This window comes from Ptiloglossa arizonensis, chromosome 1 (genome assembly GCF_051014685.1).
Source record: "Ptiloglossa arizonensis isolate GNS036 chromosome 1, iyPtiAriz1_principal, whole genome shotgun sequence".
In the NCBI taxonomy this organism is placed as follows: Eukaryota; Metazoa; Arthropoda; class Insecta; order Hymenoptera; family Colletidae; genus Ptiloglossa; species Ptiloglossa arizonensis.
In genome coordinates, this window is record NC_135048.1 from 33,715,412 (window position 1) to 33,736,182 (window position 20,771).

General features: G+C 28.9%; 3 protein-coding genes across 11 annotated transcripts; 2 read left to right on the forward strand and 1 right to left on the reverse strand.

Annotated features, from left to right (window-relative positions):
* Nucleotides 1-57: 57 nt before the first annotated feature.
* Nucleotides 58-2,228, reverse strand: LOC143153002 (glyoxalase domain-containing protein 4). 2 transcript variants are annotated; one of them, XM_076323752.1, is made up of 7 exons: nucleotides 2,055-2,228; nucleotides 1,579-1,894; nucleotides 1,474-1,523; nucleotides 1,044-1,309; nucleotides 815-970; nucleotides 558-733; nucleotides 60-477 (listed from the first exon to the last, which is right to left on the reverse strand). In XM_076323752.1, the coding sequence occupies exons 2-7, from the start codon at nucleotides 1,666-1,668 to the stop codon at nucleotides 370-372; spliced, it is 846 nt and encodes a 281-aa protein (XP_076179867.1). In that variant the 5' UTR covers nucleotides 1,669-1,894; nucleotides 2,055-2,228; the 3' UTR covers nucleotides 60-369. The 2 variants fall into 2 exon arrangements, with proteins under 2 accessions (XP_076179948.1, XP_076179867.1); XM_076323833.1 differs by lacking the exon at nucleotides 2,055-2,228 and having other exon boundaries at nucleotides 58-477; nucleotides 1,579-1,695.
* Nucleotides 2,086-6,286, forward strand: Pigeon (gamma-secretase activating protein pigeon). Its single transcript, XM_076323497.1, has 10 exons — nucleotides 2,086-2,354; nucleotides 2,485-2,621; nucleotides 2,696-3,005; nucleotides 3,079-3,341; nucleotides 3,439-4,589; nucleotides 4,811-5,152; nucleotides 5,243-5,457; nucleotides 5,531-5,734; nucleotides 5,803-5,874; nucleotides 5,941-6,286. Exons 1-10 carry the CDS (start codon nucleotides 2,297-2,299, stop codon nucleotides 6,009-6,011), a joined length of 2,823 nt encoding a protein of 940 aa, XP_076179612.1. The 5' UTR covers nucleotides 2,086-2,296; the 3' UTR covers nucleotides 6,012-6,286.
* A 2,007-nt stretch (nucleotides 6,287-8,293) lies between these two features.
* LOC143152035 (heat shock factor protein) lies at nucleotides 8,294-20,641 on the forward strand. 8 transcript variants are annotated; one of them, XR_012993482.1, is made up of 13 exons: nucleotides 8,295-8,541; nucleotides 9,337-9,445; nucleotides 9,544-9,668; nucleotides 9,766-10,101; nucleotides 10,178-10,260; nucleotides 10,361-10,549; nucleotides 11,116-11,178; nucleotides 12,428-12,967; nucleotides 14,243-14,348; nucleotides 14,480-14,573; nucleotides 14,768-14,884; nucleotides 15,287-15,574; nucleotides 17,316-18,610. XR_012993482.1 is itself a non-coding variant. In XM_076321726.1 (12 exons), the coding sequence occupies exons 1-12, from the start codon at nucleotides 8,437-8,439 to the stop codon at nucleotides 15,397-15,399; spliced, it is 1,968 nt and encodes a 655-aa protein (XP_076177841.1). In that variant the 5' UTR covers nucleotides 8,294-8,436; the 3' UTR covers nucleotides 15,400-16,470. The 8 variants fall into 8 exon arrangements, 7 of the variants coding, with proteins under 7 accessions (XP_076177841.1, XP_076177858.1, XP_076177809.1 ...); XM_076321726.1 differs by lacking the exon at nucleotides 17,316-18,610 and having other exon boundaries at nucleotides 8,294-8,541; nucleotides 12,428-12,955; nucleotides 15,287-16,470; XM_076321743.1 differs by lacking the exon at nucleotides 15,287-15,574.
* The last annotated feature ends 130 nt before the right edge of the window (nucleotides 20,642-20,771 follow it).

The following is a 20,771-nucleotide window of genomic DNA, read 5'->3' on the forward strand; positions in this document are numbered from 1 at the left end:
ATCACGGTTTTCTGTTCTCAAGTACTGCAGTAATAAAACTGATATTTGAAGCTTTTATTTTATTTCATAACAATAACCTCCACCAAATAGCATACATTTTATACAATTATATACATATAAATTATAAAATAGTATGTATTATATAAACTATAAAAACTTAACAAATACTCAAAATCTCTGTAAACTGTTGAAAATTGATTCTTTCTTTATACAAAATAATTTATAGTATATCCCATCACCTTTATGTACTATATTATTTTTAAAACAATAAAGTACTAACAATACAACCTTCCAAATTTGAAAAAATACTGAAATGGATAACATTTACAACTTTTTAGAGAAATGTTGTAATTTCCAAGTATTAACAGTTTATCCTTGTTTCGCGATATATCTGTCTAAAATTTTTTCACTTGCGTAATCTGGAACTGATAACTGACGAAATCCTTCATCATCCACAAAACATATTTCATGACCATCCTAAAACATTTATTTACATTTATTTAGAGTGTGTATTCATCACATTAAACTTAAAAGAAAAGTATGCTAAGTGCATTTACTGGATCTGCAAGAATAATAACTGTCACAGAAGCTTTTCCTGGTGTATCTAAAGTAATTAGATCTGTCAATATTTTATTTCCACTCTCTTTGATACTCTTTTGAATTTCTGGTTGCTCGGCCTGAGGAACTGAAAATGCTATACGTCCATAGGCTGTAGCATGATTGACCTCAGTACCTAAGAAAAAACAAAACAAAAGCTTTCATTATTATAAAAACTCTTTCACCATAAGCATAAAGATTGCTTCAAAGAGTTTACCGATGTCTTCAAATTCAAGTTTAGCCTGATCCTTGCTATATCCTAACAGAACACTTGTATCAGTTTGATCAAATACTGTCAATAGCAGAATATCTTTCCAATAAGCAACAGTTTTCTGAAGATTTGAACTAGATAAAGTTACTTTCTGCACTGGATCTGTTAAAAAAGAAATATTTTAATGTAAGTGGTATTTTAAAACAAATAATATTTTACATTTCTTTAATAGTACCTTTATTCATAGGTTGCGGTTCATCAATAACATAATACTTGTATCCACCAGGTGCTTGCAAGACAAATTTTCCATTTTCCTCTATTACAGGCCATCCACTTGAATGTGCTCTTTCAATTGCCTCTTTAGAACAAATTGTTATGCCACGAAAATCATTTCCAGCTTTGTATTCTTTGATTCCATAATTGTAAGTCAATTCTATTACAAAATGAGTATCTTCTGGACCATACCCTATCATAGTTTTGCTCCATCGATTTGCGTATGGTCTGTATGAATACATACAACATTAAGTCAACTCTAAATTGATTCAAAAGTAGTACAAAATGTAAAATAATACTAAAATAAAAGAATAATAAAAGTTTGAACGTATCTATATTTTGAAGATATGATTGATTGGAAAACAATATTACACAAAGAAATAATTACAAACCCATTGCAAGCAGCATCACAACCTTCAGAAAATTCTTCATGTCGTAATACCTGTAAGAAAAAATTCTGTATGATCAAATGCTAATTTGAATTGTGAAAGATTAACCTTCATTCCAAGAATTTCCCGATAAAACTTCGCCGTTAACTTGCGATCCGCAACTTTAAATACGAAATGAAGCGCTCGTCCAGTGACCATTTTTAACAGCCCTATTTTTGAAGTTGTCGTTTACTACAAAAGATCTGATGGTTTTCAACAAAAACCTGTCTTCACTTTTTATGGCCTCCCACTGATGACTATTTAGTAACTCAACACTTATGATTCAACTACGATGATTAATCTTAACACAACGTTACCACGCCTTTATAATAATTGTTTTTTTATCTGCTGTGCTGTTTCGCAATTTTTGAAATGATTAATAAATCTGTGAAAGAAGTAATAAATTAATTGATGTAATTCGATTGTTCATCAACACGTTATTTAAATTCACGCTATAAACTGTGCGTATCTTCACGATGTATTTTTAATTTATATTGCTTTTTTAAGTTTTTAATGAAAAATAAAAAATATTTTTCCGTAACTACCTTTATCACTTCGATTTGCAATGTTTACAGCGAAGGTGGCGCCAGAAATGGAAATTAATGGGAATTGCACTTACGGAAGCAATGCGTATCTGTGGTGGCCATAATAGTAGCAGACGATACGTCAGATAATGTCAAAATATATGCAAGATTTATACTTATCGACAAAGTAAAGACAATCGAACCTAGTTTACTAAACTAAGATCTACGAAGTATTATACATTAACGAGAATTTGCAAATAGATATGATAGAAAATCTTGCTGCTAAGTTATGTTTACTTTTGCCGGAAAAAACGCATTCAGGTAACTATCGCGATTTCATAATTTTTCTCAAATTGCAAATATTTAGACACCTATAAAACAGCTCAATATGTGTACTTTTTACATAATAAACATAAAATGTGTTTTTATAAAGAGAAAGTTTGATTTTTAGCGGAACAATGGAAATTATTGGGCCAAGAGAAAGACGGATGTCTACTAGTTGGATGGACAGAAGAAGGAGTAAAAGACAATGTATTCACGTCATATACTGTTATAGGCCATTACGACCGGACTAATGATAAATTACAGGTCGGTCCAATCTACAGATAAATTCATCTGTTTTTATAAATTTTATAAAATTAAAATAAAAAATTATCATACAGGTGTTGCACCAATTCTCAGAAGTATTAAATATTGTACAAGCATCAATAAATCAGAGCCATACTGTTTTTGGATATGTAGTGAAACAGAAAATTTGCTCAGACACAAGTACAGAATCTGTAGAAGGAACAGATGAAAATACACTGACTGAAGTAGAAATGTATGAAGCATACATAGTTGAATTACGTGGAAAAGAAGTCACAATTCATAATTTAGATACAAAAAGATCTAAACAAGTACGCATTCAATTTTTATATAGAGAAAAAGAAGATTGGCATTTGGACAAATTCTTATTATTAATCCATCAAGAATGTAAGAAATTTTGCACATTATGATTAAGTATTTTATTATTTATTATTACAAATTGAATCATTCTGTCATACAGGTGTTATCATATATACTATATTGTTTGATACAATTGAGTCAGATTTTCAACCAGTACAAGAGTTAAAATCTGAACCATTAGTAAAAGCATTTATTTGGGCTCAATGGGACATGATAAATCAAGTTTTATATCATATACATCATCGACGAATTCCAGTAAGTTTAGTTTCTGAAGATGATGATGAAAAACAAAATAAGTCTATACGAACTAATCCAACACTTAGTGGTCTTCAATTTCACGATGACTTACCTCATGAGACTGTGGTAAATAAATTGTTTGTTTCATCACAATTTAATATTAATAAATCAATAATTTATAGATATCTTATTACATACTTCAAATTGCTTTTTTCCATTTCAGCTGAATATACCGCTGAATTTACCTCAATTATCAACTTCTTCCAATTGTGGAACTTATGAGGATGATGTTATACCTTTAAGAGTTCATGATTGTTCCTTAGATCTCATTGTGGTTTCTGACTCTAAAGGAATGGTCTGTGTGTGCCACCATTACTTGTATCGTCCAGTAAAACCACAACAACATGTACTTAACTCATTAAATGAATCTAATACAGTGCATTTTGCATATTCTGTAACGCTTCTTCATCACAGTTGTGTGATTCATTGTGTTATACCAGGCATACCGTGGTCGCGCGCTAAACTTATACGACCAACGTTTGCGATTTATGAACATCATCACATGATTGTCCTCGTACAAGGTTTATTTACTCATCTCCTTGAAATTGGAACGAATCACGAACCGTGTTGTCATATATTATGTGGTCCATTGACTACAATTCCATCGCGCTCTTCTTACCTGGTCCCATTACTTGAATTAGAAAATAATAACAAAGGAAGCAAGAAGAAATATGATTCAACTTCTTTAGAAGGGAGCAATGCCACTCTTCATCCTAATACGAACATACTAACAATAGACTTACCTACATTGGACTTGGTACAATTGACAATTCCTTCCGACTTTCTTGCCGAAGTGTTTCGTAAAGAAACATCAACGGAAGTACGCTTAGGAATACTACATTACTTTCTCTGCCACAGAAACGATGTGGATATTATTTCAGAATTAGTATGCACAATCGCAGAAAAGCCAAGGTCACTGGAAATTGTACGGTATATGCAAGAAGTTCTTATCGGTGGTGCGTATGCTTTGGTACAAAAAAACTTGCTACCAGATGCTATACCTCTGCTGGCGTTACTACCCGTTACAACTATGGAAGAATATAATAGTTTTGAAATTAAAGTGAACGATTTAAGTATAACATTGAGTCATGAGAAGCTTTGGAACACGTCGGTTATGTTACTTTCGCCGCAACAAAGATTAATTCCTTATCGTAGCGACTTGTGGACTAGATTATGGGATCAACTTAGTAAAAATAATGGGGACAAAACGAGGTTTAAGCCCAGCAAAATTGCAGAAAAATTATTAGTTTCTTTAGCGTGTTATCAACCTGAAGCATTATCCAGATCCAGTACTCCAATGTCTCCAAGTGGAGGGTAAGACTATTTTGCATAATCTAAAAAAATATCCTACATTATTTAGAATTATGTAACCAATTTACTTACATTATTGTTCATTAACAATACTAAAATTTCCATCTTTTAAGCAAATATGGAAATGTGTTTTAATTTTACTACTACTATTTCCTTGGCTGTACAACCCTTATATAAACTGAAATATCAAAATTGTAATCTAACTTGAACAAATAATGTTTCAGATTGGTTGTAGCGGCAGTATCTCTTGGAGATTTAACAGGTAGTCGCAGTAATAAATTGTTGGACTCAAGTTTGCCATTTAACGAGACAGAGAGCTGCACAGCCTCGAAACAGGAACATGTTGTATCTGTAAACTTAAGGGAATTGTCCATGTACTTACTAAAACATGGTACACAGACATCAATGACGTATGTTCAAGGATCATGTACCCCCCTACATGTTCATGCTATGGCGACAAGACATGCCGCGGCACAGTTGGAAATATCACGAGCTCTTTGTCAAATGCTATGTCGAGCTGCAAGTGTGGATCCACGAATCGAACAAGAGCGCGGCTTCATTTTGGTGTAAGTTTTAAATCACTTACGCAGTATTGTCGATAAAATGTAACGAAATTTATACCATATTCACTATGTAATATAAACATATATTTTTAGTGATCAACTAGACGAAGCAAGGCGATGGTTATTATTTATATTATTAGAGCGCTATAGGTGTGCAATAGAAAGTATAGCATTCCCAGCACCACAGGGATTCACATCGTTTTTCACTTATCTTGGATACAGAACTCTAAAGTATTCTATGTTCTTACAGTATGTACAACGATCAGTATTTGAATTACAAGTGGACGTCAGCAAAATTATCATGGCTGGTACAGTTTTCATCTTAAGTATGAACATTTTTATACGAGTTTGTACTTCTCTTGCAATGCTCTTTTCTTTCAGATATTAGTGATACGAAAGAAAATGCTATACGTAAATTAACTTTGTTGTCTTTACTACCGAGATCACGAGCCAAGAGACTTCTAAATCAGTGGTTGCATCCAGTGAGTTTCATGATACGAGCTCGTGAACACGCTGCTAACATTTTATGCGGCGAGATAAGTCAAAATCGTTGTAGAACATCGCAGCACAGAAATCATCACAATGGTAATACTAAATAAACTGACAATAAGCAAAACATTAACGCGATATTTTATGTAACAAATTTTTTGCAGGTTTAGCTGCATTTCCTTCTGCGGATCGTTTATCTCCGCTAGATACATTTCTCGATCTACTTACAGCAAAAGGTATAAATTTAGAGCATAAATAATTGTGTAACTTGTTCTTTTCATAAAATGATATTATTTTTACAGCTAGTCTAACCGAACTAGATTTCGGTCTACTTATAGAAGCTACAGTAACATCTACGGAAGATTTTTTATAGGTAAATGTATTTTAGTTAAATGTTAATTATAACAAACTGCAACAGTTATTTCTAGATTTCTGTTACAATCAAAAACAGTAGTGCAAATAATATTTCAAACATGCAAAGTGCCATTACTATCTTCCAAGTACTCGTTATGTATGAATGTGATTTTAATTGTATTTTATAAACTTCTACACGTTCCTTTTTTAAAAGTATATATATTAGATTTGTACGTACTTACAGCATAATTTACATTTTATACAGCTAAATATTTAATTGCACAATTTGATGTCCTTGAAGTATCAATTTGTAGTATTGTTTCAGAGTTGAAAAAATAAGTATTTCAACATGTAATTTTAAACACACACTTTGTTGGTATATATAACATAGGATTCAGCCTTCTGAATGCATTGAAGGTATTTATACTTTTTAATAAAAATTATATTTATTCAACTCCTCTTAAGGACTGATTAATTCGTGATATTACATTTTATTACATATTTTACAGTAACTGTATTCTTGTTTCAATCGAGTTCAAATTTTTATTACTACATTGTTATAGTTTTATATTAATGTTATTAGTCAGTTGATCAAAAATGATGTGATGTACATTTACTTGTATTAATCTTAATTAGAAGTATTTTTGATAAGTTTATGTGCAATGTATGTTATATAAGTTGCATATTTTAAACACTTTTTAAGTTGCCACCTTGTGAACTGAGTTATAAAAAAACTGTTGTTAATTCTGTTAGAACCACGAGTTGTATCAAAATTTAAATTTAAAATTACACAATCAGTAAGATCGACGATGTGAACTTTAAAAATTTGTACCATGCTTTATCTTTAAATAAGATGTATTGTTAACAAAATTACATATCAGAAGATATGTACAAAAGTATTACAGTATTAATTATCTTTGTGTAGAATTGAATATAAATGTTTAAAAAACAATTTTGCTTTTTTAATATTTTTTCACAAAAAAATATATTTATTCATTACATTATTACTTTAAAACAAACTTAAATTAATTACATACTATACCAATTCTGGCCAATAGTGACCTCTTCTTTTAACCAATTTTATGTACTTTCATATCCCAAACATTTATTTTGTTCAATTAATCCTTAGCAAGTGAAACCATTTAGCACAATATTACTTTAAAATATTTATTATGTACATTATTTATGTCGTTTAGGTACATAATGACTAAAATTTCATTTAATGTTTTCTTTATTAGAGAAGATAGAAGTTTATGTAATGCTTTCATAAAAAATTTAACTTTCTTTTTTTAATCATTTTTACAAACAACGCGTATATACGAAATTACTAACAAACTACAAGGAGTAATTATTATCATTTATAGATATGCTTAAAATCTAATCAAATTTTGATATAAAAATGTAAAACTGAAATATAAAACTCTATTGAAATCCAATCATTCAAAAGAATTTTTTTTTTTGACATTTTCTTTCTTTACAGTACTTTTCTATATTCTACGAATCATAAACAATGTTCTTTCTTCAAACGTAAGCAATAATCAGTTAAATTGTTTGCCCGTAAATTGGACTTCAAGTTTTTTGAAAACAAGAGAGAAATCCTTACGTTCTCCTTTCTCAAGTCTCCGAAGTTATCCAAAATGCCGAGTTCACGGCATGCGGCTTTACATTAGATATCTAAATAAAGAAATTCATGATTCCTTGTCCTTACAGTTTGCCACTGTAATTGTAGTTATGTGGTTAAGTTATGAGCAAAAATAAACCTCTCATCTAGGAATATTGCTTGTATTGTGGGAATCACACTTAACCGACATTTTACATATTTTATTTAAACAGACATGAATATAAATATATTAAAACGCAAAATTTATATATAATAAATAATAAGTTTTTAATTGTATTGATAATCAACAATATAAATACATGTCTCGTATAAAAATAATGACTTGTACAAATTTTATTTGGTTACATCTGAATTATTTGGGGAATAATTCTTTGCCAACGCTATCCAATGCAATCATGTGGATTGGTTATGCACACTCTGACACAACAGCCTCTCTCTTTAAGTTGAACAGACAGTAGCTTTGCATAAATATCAGTTCTCAAATTTTGAAAACACTACCCAAAGGCTGCTTCTAAAGCTCATTTAAAGTTGAATCGTATTCGACAGATTGTAAGTTTGTTTATTGGTTAGTTTTTGCGTCCCAAAAGAAAGGACTAATCGCGTTTGATCAATACCAACGATAGTTACGGTATGGTTCTAAATGGAAAGCCAACATATTCATCCATTAAAACTCCCTCTCTCTTCATCTATAAGTACTAGTAGCAGAATAACATCGTCAGCGGTCAGCCATTGTCGTGAGATGTGAAGATTTTTCTCAACGTGATATATTCGTTATAGAAGTCCAGCAATTATTGTACATCAAATTTAAAACATTTACGCTGAGATGCACACAATTCCGGAATTAGGTACCAGTGTACCGGCATTTCTTGCCAAACTTTGGAAGCTGGTAGAGGATCCCGAAACTGACGACCTTATTTGTTGGTCACCTGTAAGTACTTCTTATTTTATTGCTTGCTTGCATTCCTTCAATATTTTGCGCTTGTGCGAAAAATTCTAACACGCTGTTCGACAGTTTCCTTCTACAACAACAGTAAGTTCATCATAACGTATGACAAGTAACCGACTTAAACGTAAGTGAAACGTTGACCTCCGCGTACACATTTTTACGTACACAACCTATATTTTGTATGTACCCGATATCGGTGTAATTTATTCCGTGCTTAGTTGCGCCATTGTATATACATACGTCTATGTATGTATGCATTTCATATATAATTGATATATATGTATATGTATGTATGTGTGTTCATATATATTGCAGTATTTCACGACTGCGAATTTTTTTTTCGTTGATATGTCGAATATTTTGCTTTCTGCAAATCGTTTTTGACTATGGATAAAAAGCAAATTTTATTTTATCAATTTAGGTAAATTTTACTTAAAATATGAAATAAATGATAACAGTTCAAAGTAATGTTTTAGCTCTTTATGTACACTTAGTATTAAATAAAATATTGACTTCTATAAGTATCAATTTTAAATGTTGGTAAAAACTGTTTCATTATGTTGTTGTTTCAAATATCAATGAAAACATGATGGTTATACAACTTTAAATAGTTTACATATACTGTGGATTATTGACAAATAAAATACATATTTTTGTTAGTAACTAGATTTTCTAGAGATTGGAAATGTAAAAATTGGTTTTGGCAAAATTAATAAGTAACATTATTTGTAAATGTGTCTTTTAACAGCTACTATTATATGCATTTATTTATTTTAGAATGGACGAAGTTTTTTCATTAGAAATCAGGCACAATTTGCCAGAGAATTATTGCCACATTATTATAAACACAATAATATGGCCAGTTTTGTTCGTCAGTTGAATATGTGTAAGTAGTGATGCATAACTCCAATAAATATTGCATCATTAGAACAAATATAATTTCTTGTTTTGTAAAAACAATATATATGCATATATTTATTTCAGATGGTTTTCACAAAAAGGTTTCTGTGGAATTGGGTGGTTTGAAATGTGATAGAGATGAAATGGAGTTTGCACATCAGTTCTTTTGCAAAGGACATCCATATCTTGTAGAACATATTAAAAGAAAAGTAAGTACTTTGATGTTAATGTATACAATCATTGTAAATTACAAAATCTTTTGTTATTGTCATTTTCTTTAATGGTGTTCTCTTGTGATTCATTTAGATTGCATCTAGCAAAGGACAAGATCCAACACTTACACCTATGAAACCTGAATTAATGAATAAAATGCTAACTGAAGTGAGAAGTATGAGAGGTCGTCAAGAACATTTTGATTCGAGACTTGGAGCTATGAAACGAGAGAATGAAGCATTATGGAGAGAACTTGCAATGCTTAGACAAAAACACATGAAGCAACAACAAATTGTTAATAAATTAATACATTTCCTGGTCACTTTGGTGCAACCTTCAAGAAGCAGTGGTCTCTCTGTTAAAAGAAGATATCCATTAATGATCGATGACTCCACTCGTCAACGTTGCAAACAATCTAAATTATCAAAGGTAATCACAACTATTTTTTATTAATTATCTTATATAGCTTAATTAGTTCCTTATAACAGTATATTTTTATTTTTAGCCACAAGCGTCGCCTACAGGACCTGTAATTCACGAACTTGATGCATCAGAGCCAGAGTTAGATTCAGAATATATTGTTGCAAAGTATGTCAATTGCTTAGTTATAAAATGTTTTCTTATGTTTTTAAATTTATTAAATTTGTGACACAATTAAGTTATATGTATATATCTTTATTGCATTTAGAATGTCAGAAGGACAACCAAGTCCAATTTTCCAAAGTCCAGAACATAACAATACATCGATAATAGATGAGAGTAATGTTGAAACTATTCACCTAGATGATGAGTCTGTCCAGTTACAAGATGAAATACAACTGGTCAACCCACAAGAGATTGATGCAAGAAAAAAACGTGGTTGTAAGGGTAAAAAGAAGTAAGTTGAACTAAATTATTATGATGCAATTCTAGTAACAGATTTGCTAATTAAACAAAGTGACGTCTATAACTGAGTCATGTACAATCTTTCAATTTTGAAATTATAATAAGATGGAGTTTTGCATGATGAATACAACAAAATTCCAATGTCTATTATTCTACAAAGAAGTATTTTTGCGTTTTTATTTGTGCTTGCCTTCCACTAAAATTAAACAAAAAGTGATAAAGCAGACAATTTATAATGAAACTTCTTTATACATTCCATTATATTTTCCATGCATGGAATGTAGTAAATAATTAACTTAACGAAATTAAAATTTTATTCTATTTGCTTCTATGAAAGACGCAGGGGCATAAATTTCGGTGTTTCAAACCATATTGTACTACGATTGTATCATCCATATACATACTAAAATTAAATTGCACGTACATATATCACAAACTGATTATATCTACTCACAAACAGAAAACGGGGAAATTTTCCATAAACAACTTTCTCATATCTTTCATGACATTAATTAGTTTTCAATGACACTCATATCATCGCAATTTAAATATTACCAGGAGGAAAAACAAGGTGCCTATCAAAATTTTGATCCCATCAACGAAGAATGGAGAACAACCGAGGTTAACATTTTTCTCTTGTCATCATTTGGTGTTGGTGTTCATACTACTTTAAAGATTATTGTAAACGATATCGCAATTTTGCTTAGTTTAATTTTCTTTTGCATGAAAGTTCAGCAATATTGCGATATTATTTCTTTTAGAAGCATTTCCAATTTAAACCGTTGATGATTTTCTGTTAGTTTGTCAGTCTTTTCAACACTTGGTAGCTGCTTTCCAAATTTTATCTCAGTTATAATACTATTGTATTAATAACAGTTTATTAAAAAAAATTAAAGTCTAAAATAAATTTTTTCAGTAGCTTGTTATTTTCATGGAGAAGTCTTGTTAATCCTTGGTTAACTTGCATTTGGTTTAAATGTTAATCCTTTTATTAGTTCAATCTTTTTATTAGTAACATCATTCCTTATTCATATCATTAACAACATTACTTTATAGTTCATGCTTTACTTATGCCTCTGAGTATACTTTTTCATATATTAATTGTTATTATAGTACAAATATTAATCTATTTCAATGTAAAATGTAATCTGTTTTTCTGTAGTTAGATTTAAGTAGATATATGTGCATCAAATGTTAATCTAATGTAGTTAAAATACATTGCACACACAATTTTCATAATATATATGAAATCTTGTTTATAGATACCACATACGCATGATTGTGTTGAGATTTGTCAAATTTAATTATACCCTTTGTATTGTGATTAACAGTTATGCATATTATATTTTATGAATTTGTGGTATACTTAATCTATAGTTTACACAATGATTGCTTACACTTTTGATTTGCAAATTATACAAGTATTAATTCTACTTAATTTCTTATTTTAAATCCTTATCTGTTCAAAAACAACAATTTAAAAAAAAAGAAAGTACATATTACTCTTTAACTTCCTTATTTCTAATGCACATATGTTTTACACATACACACCACTTAACTGTAACTCTATTTTTCCTCTTGATTTTTATAGCTTGCATGTAACAAATCTTTATTACTATATGTTACAAAATAACTAGTATTGTAACAATAATAATTCACTGCATATTTAGAAGCATGTTCTTGTATAATGCTTTGAATACTTCTGTGTATGCTCTTGCAATACTTCCATCAATCAGAATTGTAGTCAAGAATGCACTCAAAAGCAGATTATGACATTTGAAATAAATAAGACCTATTAAAAGCGGATTATGGCTACAACAATTTAACTCAAGATGATGAAGATTGGCAACTGCTTGTTTCACTATTTTAGGGAAGAAACACATTTATTTGAAATGCCACTTGAAGAGTCACCAATTACTATTGCTTTATTGGAAAATAAGCCAGTTTCTAAACCTGTACCTATGGCGACTGTACGAAGTTCAAAGCTTGCAGCCATGGCAGCTAATATGAACAAAGTAATTGATGCAGAGCAAGAGCTCAATTTAGAAAATTCTGTGGATGTAGAAGAAGATAATCAAGAAAGCAATTCTAACCTGGTAAAACTTGAGGACATTTTAATTGGATCAGAAATTATCAATGAAGAGAATATTGAAGACAATGAAAACATAGAGTATAATAAGAACGATAGCAACTCCGAATCTGGCAAAAATGATAACACCTTTGATCAAGTTGACGAAGATTATAGTAGTGTTAAACTGGACAATCAAAGAGTTTCAAGTACAAATGGCGTTGAAACATTTTTGGAAGAAGAAAAACTCAATGGCAATGGAGCAGGCACAAGCGTAGATTTACCTTTGAGTTGCTTCAATCCCTCTGGCATGTCTGACGCTACTTACAGGTTAGGATCAATGTAAGTGCAACATAGACCATGGGTAAAGAATATTGAATGCAGCGCATTCCACTTATCTATAGTGGAAATCCTTAATCAGAAGACAGAGGTGGGAGCTAACTAATTATTCTATTTTTAATACAATTTGACAGATTTCGAATGAAGCCTATTAATAAGTACACACTTTACTAATAATGTGTGATGTCTTTTTATCTTTTTACTTCTAAATGGTTGCCTTTGATCCAGGAATTTCACGATATTTAATAGAACTTGAAAAATAAGGACCCCTTAGTATCACATTTTTCATATTATCAAAATTATTATATCATTCTTTGTCATTGATTTTAATACAATCTTTATTTAATCCAAGAAGAACTCCAAAAATCTGATATTCAATTCATCTTGATTAGATCAAGGAGTTTATTCCAAACAAAAACAAGTTTTATAAATATGGAATCAAATACATAATATGTTAACAACAAATGTAAATTGAATTCATGTGCATATAATTAATTTTGTTCAGAATTATTTTCCTTTTTAATCTGCAAAGTTGTAAATTAGTTTTTTAAGATGTGTCACTATTTTTATCTAACATATATGTTTAATACATTTCGTAATTTTAGTATTATGATTCTTAGATCTTTTGTTACATAGTTACTTGTGCATTCAGTTGTATTTTTAGTTATCTTTCATCCATTCCTCTGGTTTTCAAAAGTCAATTTGGTTTGAGTAACTTTGGTTCTAATTACTATTTCATTTCAAATAATGGTATCAAATACTTCGGGAGTTGTGTACTGCAATCTTACCAATTTCATATTTCTAAAAGTATCTTTTGTGCACAACAATTTTTTCAGTACAGTGATTGCACAAGTAGTAATATAAATCAATTTTATTACTTCAGTTTCATTCACAGAATCAATTCACAAATATCAAAATAAGTGTTTAGCTATAGATTTGTTAACTGTAATACATTATTTGTTATAATAATCTTTAGTAGTTATTATAGTATACCAGTATTTTATCTTAAAAAGTAATATTCATACAAAATTATTACCAAGGTTTATTTATACTTAGAACACAGCAGATCAGATTAACTTTCCTATAAAAAAAAAAGAAAGAAGTATGTAATCCAGGTCTGCTTGTGCTATCATTCAAAACAAATAGAAAGATTGTACTTTTCAGGAAAAGGCTTTACAACGTTTTCCTAGTTTATCCATAAAAATATGGATAAACTTGTGTAAAATCGTAGTTTTTTTTTTTTATTCATAATGATCTACTTTAAATAATTGTCTGTAGGGAAGAAATGGATAATCATCTCGAATCAGTGCAGACAGAATTGGACAATCTCCGTGAAATCTTACGTGGTGAAGGTTACAGTATTGATGCAAACACGCTTCTTGGAGTAAGTATGATGAACAGTTACATGCATTCTGAGAAATGTATCTGTATAATCTGTGAAAACATATGTTAGATCAATTTTTCAAATTTATTTTTAAGAGTTTTTCTTTTGTTACTTATTATGTATATTTATAGTTATTTGGAGCAGATGATCCAATGTCATTTGGTATGCCTGTTAATCCAGAGCTGAATCCACATTCTGAGAAAGAAGATGATGATCAGGCTAATGGTAAGATTATTAAACATTTTAATAAAATCTTTTATCTTCCTGATTTTTCTGACAGTATATATAAAGCATTTTTTTTATTTATACATGTTAATTGTGTCGTAAAATATGTAATCATCTCTTAATTTTAATTTAAAATTTAAATGTAATTTTTATGTTGGAGAAAGTTTATACTTTTTGACTTTTTACAATTATAGAAAACATTAATGGAAGTGGTGGAGAACTTATGGCATATAATCCAACGCAAAACTTACTAGATTTTGACGATGATATGATGTTCTTGGATCCTACATCACCTGTAACCAATACAACAGGTGATACAAGTGCAAATGGTCTTTATGCATCGGATTCTATAGATTTGGAGGATAATAAAACTTCACTTCTCGACTCCTTAACAAACGATGTAAACACTTCATAAAGTCTCATTCCTCTGGTGAGTCACTCGGTCTCATTTAGATTTAATATGTAATAAGTTTTTGTAGAATAACGATAAAAACGAAAATAGAAGAAAATATTTCATACATTAATATGCAGTCTTTACATTGTTGTGTTAATTTGATAATTATTATCAGGTCATGTTACAATTTTTATATTTTTCGTGTAGTCGGTCACTTCATGCATCTTCATTGAAGATTACATTTCCCTATCGAGATTGTTATTCTCCCAGGTCCAACCTCTTTCCAAAAAAAATTGTTTCAGAGTAGATTTTTTTGCAGGTTCAGATCACTGTTGCGTCCAATGCTTTGGTTTCAGTATATTTTATTCTCAATGGATCATCACGAGCATGCTCTCTCTTTTTCTCTGTTGGTGTATTTCGATGACCAAATAAGCACCAAGCTTGTGTAACGTACAAAACAAAAAAGTACTTGAGGAGAATGCGGTCTCGATATATGTGGTCAATCAAACGATCCCGTCAGTTTATGGAGGACATTGTGACTAGGAACTACCAACGCATAAAATCCTCTGGATTTGCTACTATAAACTGATAAAATTCTATTGCCATAGTAACTTTTTTTACATAAATTACTTTAATTACATTATGCTTCTTTTTTACTCATAGTATATCGATAGAACGATGTGAAATAAGAAAATTATTTATCAATACGCTTTCATAACTTGGCAATTCGATCATTTTGTTTTAAAACAATGCTAGAACAGATTATAATAGTCACTAACGTTCTCGTTAATCGTACAATGTAATTTTGAAGTTCCTGTGTGTTTAATCTCAACGAGTTTCCTTTTCTTTTTTAAATCGTATTTATCTTGTACTTCTATTAATAATCTAGAAATTACAAAAATGTGATAGACCGGATTAAAGATTATTCATTAATCAGTCGTGTCTTAGTATTTTGTTCGTATTTTTTTATAAATAATGTATAATAGTGGTAGATTTATTTGTCATCTGTAATTTCTAACGATCCCATTATTTACGGGGATTTGAGTACATTCTTGTTTGTGTCTCATTTACGTAAATAGCTTTGAAAAATATATACGAAATTCGTATTTCTTGTATTAAACTTATCTGAAACAAAGATATCGCATATGTGGATATTCAATTCAGAAAATAAGTATGTTAAAGCGTCCCATGTTGTAATAGACCAAGGATTTGTACAGACAAAGATAAATGTTAGATGCTATTTTATATTTTTATACTTTTAAGATAAATAATATTCGTACATCTGTGGACGTCTCGACATACTGTAAAACTATTTATTTCTCTTCTTTATTTATAAATGTTCGCCATAGTTGTTACGAAATTGTATCAACTTATTAAGCATAAATATTTTATTGCCTTGGTTTTCTTAAGATATAAAAAGTTAAAAATGTATATTTATTATAATGTGTAGTATAATGCAACACATTTTATTTCCTATATCAGGAAATGCATGTTTAAAATATGCTTAATATGTTCTGTTCCTCGTACGCGTTTGTAAATATTAAAGAAAATTATAATACATTTATTACGTTTTAAAGAGATATTGATACAAATATTTATAGTTATGCAAACATATAAAATGAATGCTGTTAAAATAAATGTTTAAAAGTTTCTTTATTCTATTCACGTTACTGTTCGCTTAAAAATGTACAGTCAATATATATGCTCATTATATATACTCACAAATAGAGTTTTTCATTTATTCATTACTTTATTTGGTCCACGAATTATGATTCTAAATTTAACAGTGATTATTAAAAAGTACGAACATATACTTTCTTAAAGATTTTTTATAAAAGTTAGAGTGACAAAGTTCAAAGTGATTCTTAATCATGCCTAAAGAGTCCTTCAATTAAATTATATTCAGATGTTCTGTGTCTGTAGGAATATGATTGGTTATATATTTTTCTCAAGTAATTAACTACTTAAAAATGTTTAGTATCAGATTAATCTACTTCATCTACTTAAAAAACTTGTATAATATATTCTCATACATATATCTTAAAAGTTAATTCAGCAATAACAATCTATAGATAGATCATTGATATGTTTTATTGCAGTAAAAATTAAATAAGATATTTAATTTCAGTGACTCTTTATTTGTGCATAAAAAAAAGTTCAAAATTCTTACGATTTTGCTTTTTGGAATATATTTCATTTTTCTACATGCAGAGGATTTCTTTATTAAGGAAAATAGATCTTTGACTAAGGAGGCTCGCAAGATGTTCTCTCATGATAAGCAACTGATGCTATCCCATAAATTTCTACTTTATGATTCACAAATGCACATAATTGTTTTTTTATTTTAGCCTTGGAAGAAAGACTGCTGCATTTTTAATTACCTTGTTGGTAATACCTTCGTTTTAATTAACAATATGATGCTATGAATCCTGTGACAAGTGTAGCATGCAGAGAAAAAAGAGAGAATTGAGATGCGCACAGAGGTTTACTTAAAATTCCTTGAAGAAGAAAGTACAGTATAAAAGAACTAAATGTATAATTTAGATTGGATGAAACATTTATCTTCACGTTAATTAAGCTATGTGATGAACGTATTTCTAATCTCTTGCATAAATAGCGCAATGAAAACATATTATATGTATCTAAAGGGAATAATTTTTGTTTTCACTGATTTGTATATAATCATGCAGAAGATTGTCGCATCGATAAAGATTCGTGCAGGATGATTTTCAAAAATGTTCATTAACAGAACAGTAACATTTTTTTACATAGTATGTGTAGAGCACAGTATTAGGAAGTGAATATTATACGGTGCGACACGTACAAACGTACATAAATATATGTATGTAGTGAATCTGTGTGCATGCGTGTGTGTATATGTGTATATTTATATTGCATATATACACACATACAGAACAATGTGTGGAAAGTATAAAATTTGTTTAACATGTCATTATACTTTTCGTAAATATTGTTTTACTGTGGTATAAAGTTAATCGAAAAAAAGTGATAGTACAAGATAAGATTTCAGTGCCTCGTTCAAACGACTGTCACTGCTTTATTATTGTGTGTAAGATTTTGTTGCTTTTAATTAATGTTTTGTATCTGACCCTCTATAAACTATTTCTTTTAGTTACATTTTTAATACATTAAGGATTCCATGTGAAGTTAGTATTGCTACTACATACTTTTAACAAACTTTGTAAATGAATTAGAAAATTATTATTAATAGTCATTATAATAATATAACATAGAAATTTAAGTGTGTTAAATTAAAAAGAAAAAAATTATAAAAAGAGACAAACTATAAAAATGAAACCATATGAGTTCTTGATGGCTACCATAGAGGGTTAATATTCGTATTAATTTACTGCTACTAGTAGAACTAAATGTTTAGTGAAGTATTTATACTATGAAAATATTTAATTATATGCTTAGTTTGTAAATACTTTCAGTTAGTAAAGAAATAAAGCTTAACATTCTTTCGTTTTTGTTTTAAGATAAACATTCTGTGTTCTTTCAGTTAACTATCTTTGGATAGTAGATAGTTTACAAATAAACTTGTTACTTATGATCTTTCTTTAATCACTGAAATCTTGGTCTTGAACTTCTGACAGATCAATTGACAATTTAAATTTGTGTATACCAGAAAATAATATAATCAGAATAGTACATTGTATTTTTACCATGTTAACATATTATTTTAATTTAGTAATTAGTAGACTTTTTATATTCATTTGCCAAGAAAAATTTGTATTACATTACAAATTCATAGAAAAACTTAGCATATGTTATGTAATTCCATATACAGTGAAGTGTCAACCATACATTTCTTATATATTTTACTTTTTTCATTTTGAAATCAATTTCAAGCACATTTTATAGTTTTGTAGATTTAATCCACAGTTACATTACTTATGTATGTGTTAACATTAATCTTTTATTGCTTAACTATTAAGTGTCTGTTATTAAATTTACAATATACAATGTAAAGATTTCAGAAAACTTTTTTTCTGAATGCTATAAAAAAGATTGTTATTGATCTTCTATGGACTATTTCTTGTACTGATATAAAATAATAATTCAATGTGCGAAAATTCAATGTAGGAAATTAAAAGGCGCAGTCCTTAAATATTTAAATTGCTTCTAATTCACAATTTCTGAATAATCTTATGAAATTTCTGCTTAATTTGATTGTTCTTATAATGTTGCTTTTTATTTATTCATAGGGGATCAAACTACAAATTGTATTAAAATAAAATCAAAATGATATGTATCCTGTACAAAAGTATTGTTGATACTACACTGCTTGTACGTATCAAATTTTGTGATACATTAAAAGTTTTGTACAAAAGGATAAACTTGAACCGATAACAAGCAAATGACGATTCCTCACTTACTTGATTATAAATTGCATGTTTTGCTACTAATTATAAACTACCCATTATACAATTAAAAAGCAGATTAAGACATATTTAAACATCACAAAGGAAAAGAAATACTGAAAAAACTTCTTAATCTTTATTCATCTACATATCTAAATTGACATCCATACTTATTTTATTGTATAACGAATTGAAATTGACTTTATTCTGCCGTTTACAACAAATGTGGTCATGATAAATACATTCATTTAAAAAACAATCGATTAAATGTATGATACCTTTGAACAACAATCTTTATTGAAATTGCTTTATTCAACATAAGTAGACTTTTAGCTTCCATTAAAAATAATGTTAAATTTATTTGGTTTTAAATAAAATTTAGAAATTGTTTCCATAATCTAATTGTCACTATATATTTTGATTTAAACAATCTACCTTCGATATGTCACATGAAGTATATACGATGGAACATAGTTCATTAGATTGAACAAATATTATATTATTTAAAAATATTCGAATTTGATATAGTTAAAGTAATGAACTATGCCTACTAATTTGTTTTATCAATAAAATCTTTAATAATCTATCTATTTATTTTATATCATTTATTTTGTAAGTTTTCAAAGAAGTAGATTTTACATTATATGCGAATAATTATTTCATTTACGTTCATTACGTAATTTCTTTTTAGTGACAGCGACAAAGATAGTTGAAATTAATTTCTAGTATAATAACTGCTATCATTGTTTTGTACTATTCTCGTAAAATATCTTTAAAAGTTTTTATGTTGAAGAGCAATCTCAAAATAGATAATTATAATTATTCATTTGTAAAAGAAAATTTTTGTTAATTTTTGTGGTTTAAACAGTTTCGTTTTCTAAGTCAGTTTAGACATCTTAATATTTACCAAGTATTTATTATTGAACAGAAAAAAAAACCATCATAAGGATATTTAATAAACAGTTTCAATATTTATAGGTATTTCCTTCAATAATTTGATCCCATGGCGTACCTGTGAGATTGCCGCGACACCCAATTTGGGAACTATAGTTTAGCACATGTAAAATTTTGTATATAATTACTAGTTTTGTAATGTCTGTAATAATTTCAATGTTAACTAAATGTTAAATGTTGAACACAATAAAACTCGCTCGAAGATCGTAAAAACTTTTAAGTAATATTTTGATAAGTTATTTCTTACTTACATATAAATTACTTAAGAAATATTTTGCCACTTATATAATGTGTTTAGCTCTTTTATTTGACGCAATCAACATTATTACACTATTTATAAGCATATTTATTCAATCACTCTTCAATCTACATATTAAATAGTAATCAATAAATAACTCTTTAAATTGCTTAATTTTAAATTTATATTTTCATAAATAAATCTAGTAAAGCATCAGAATTGTTGCC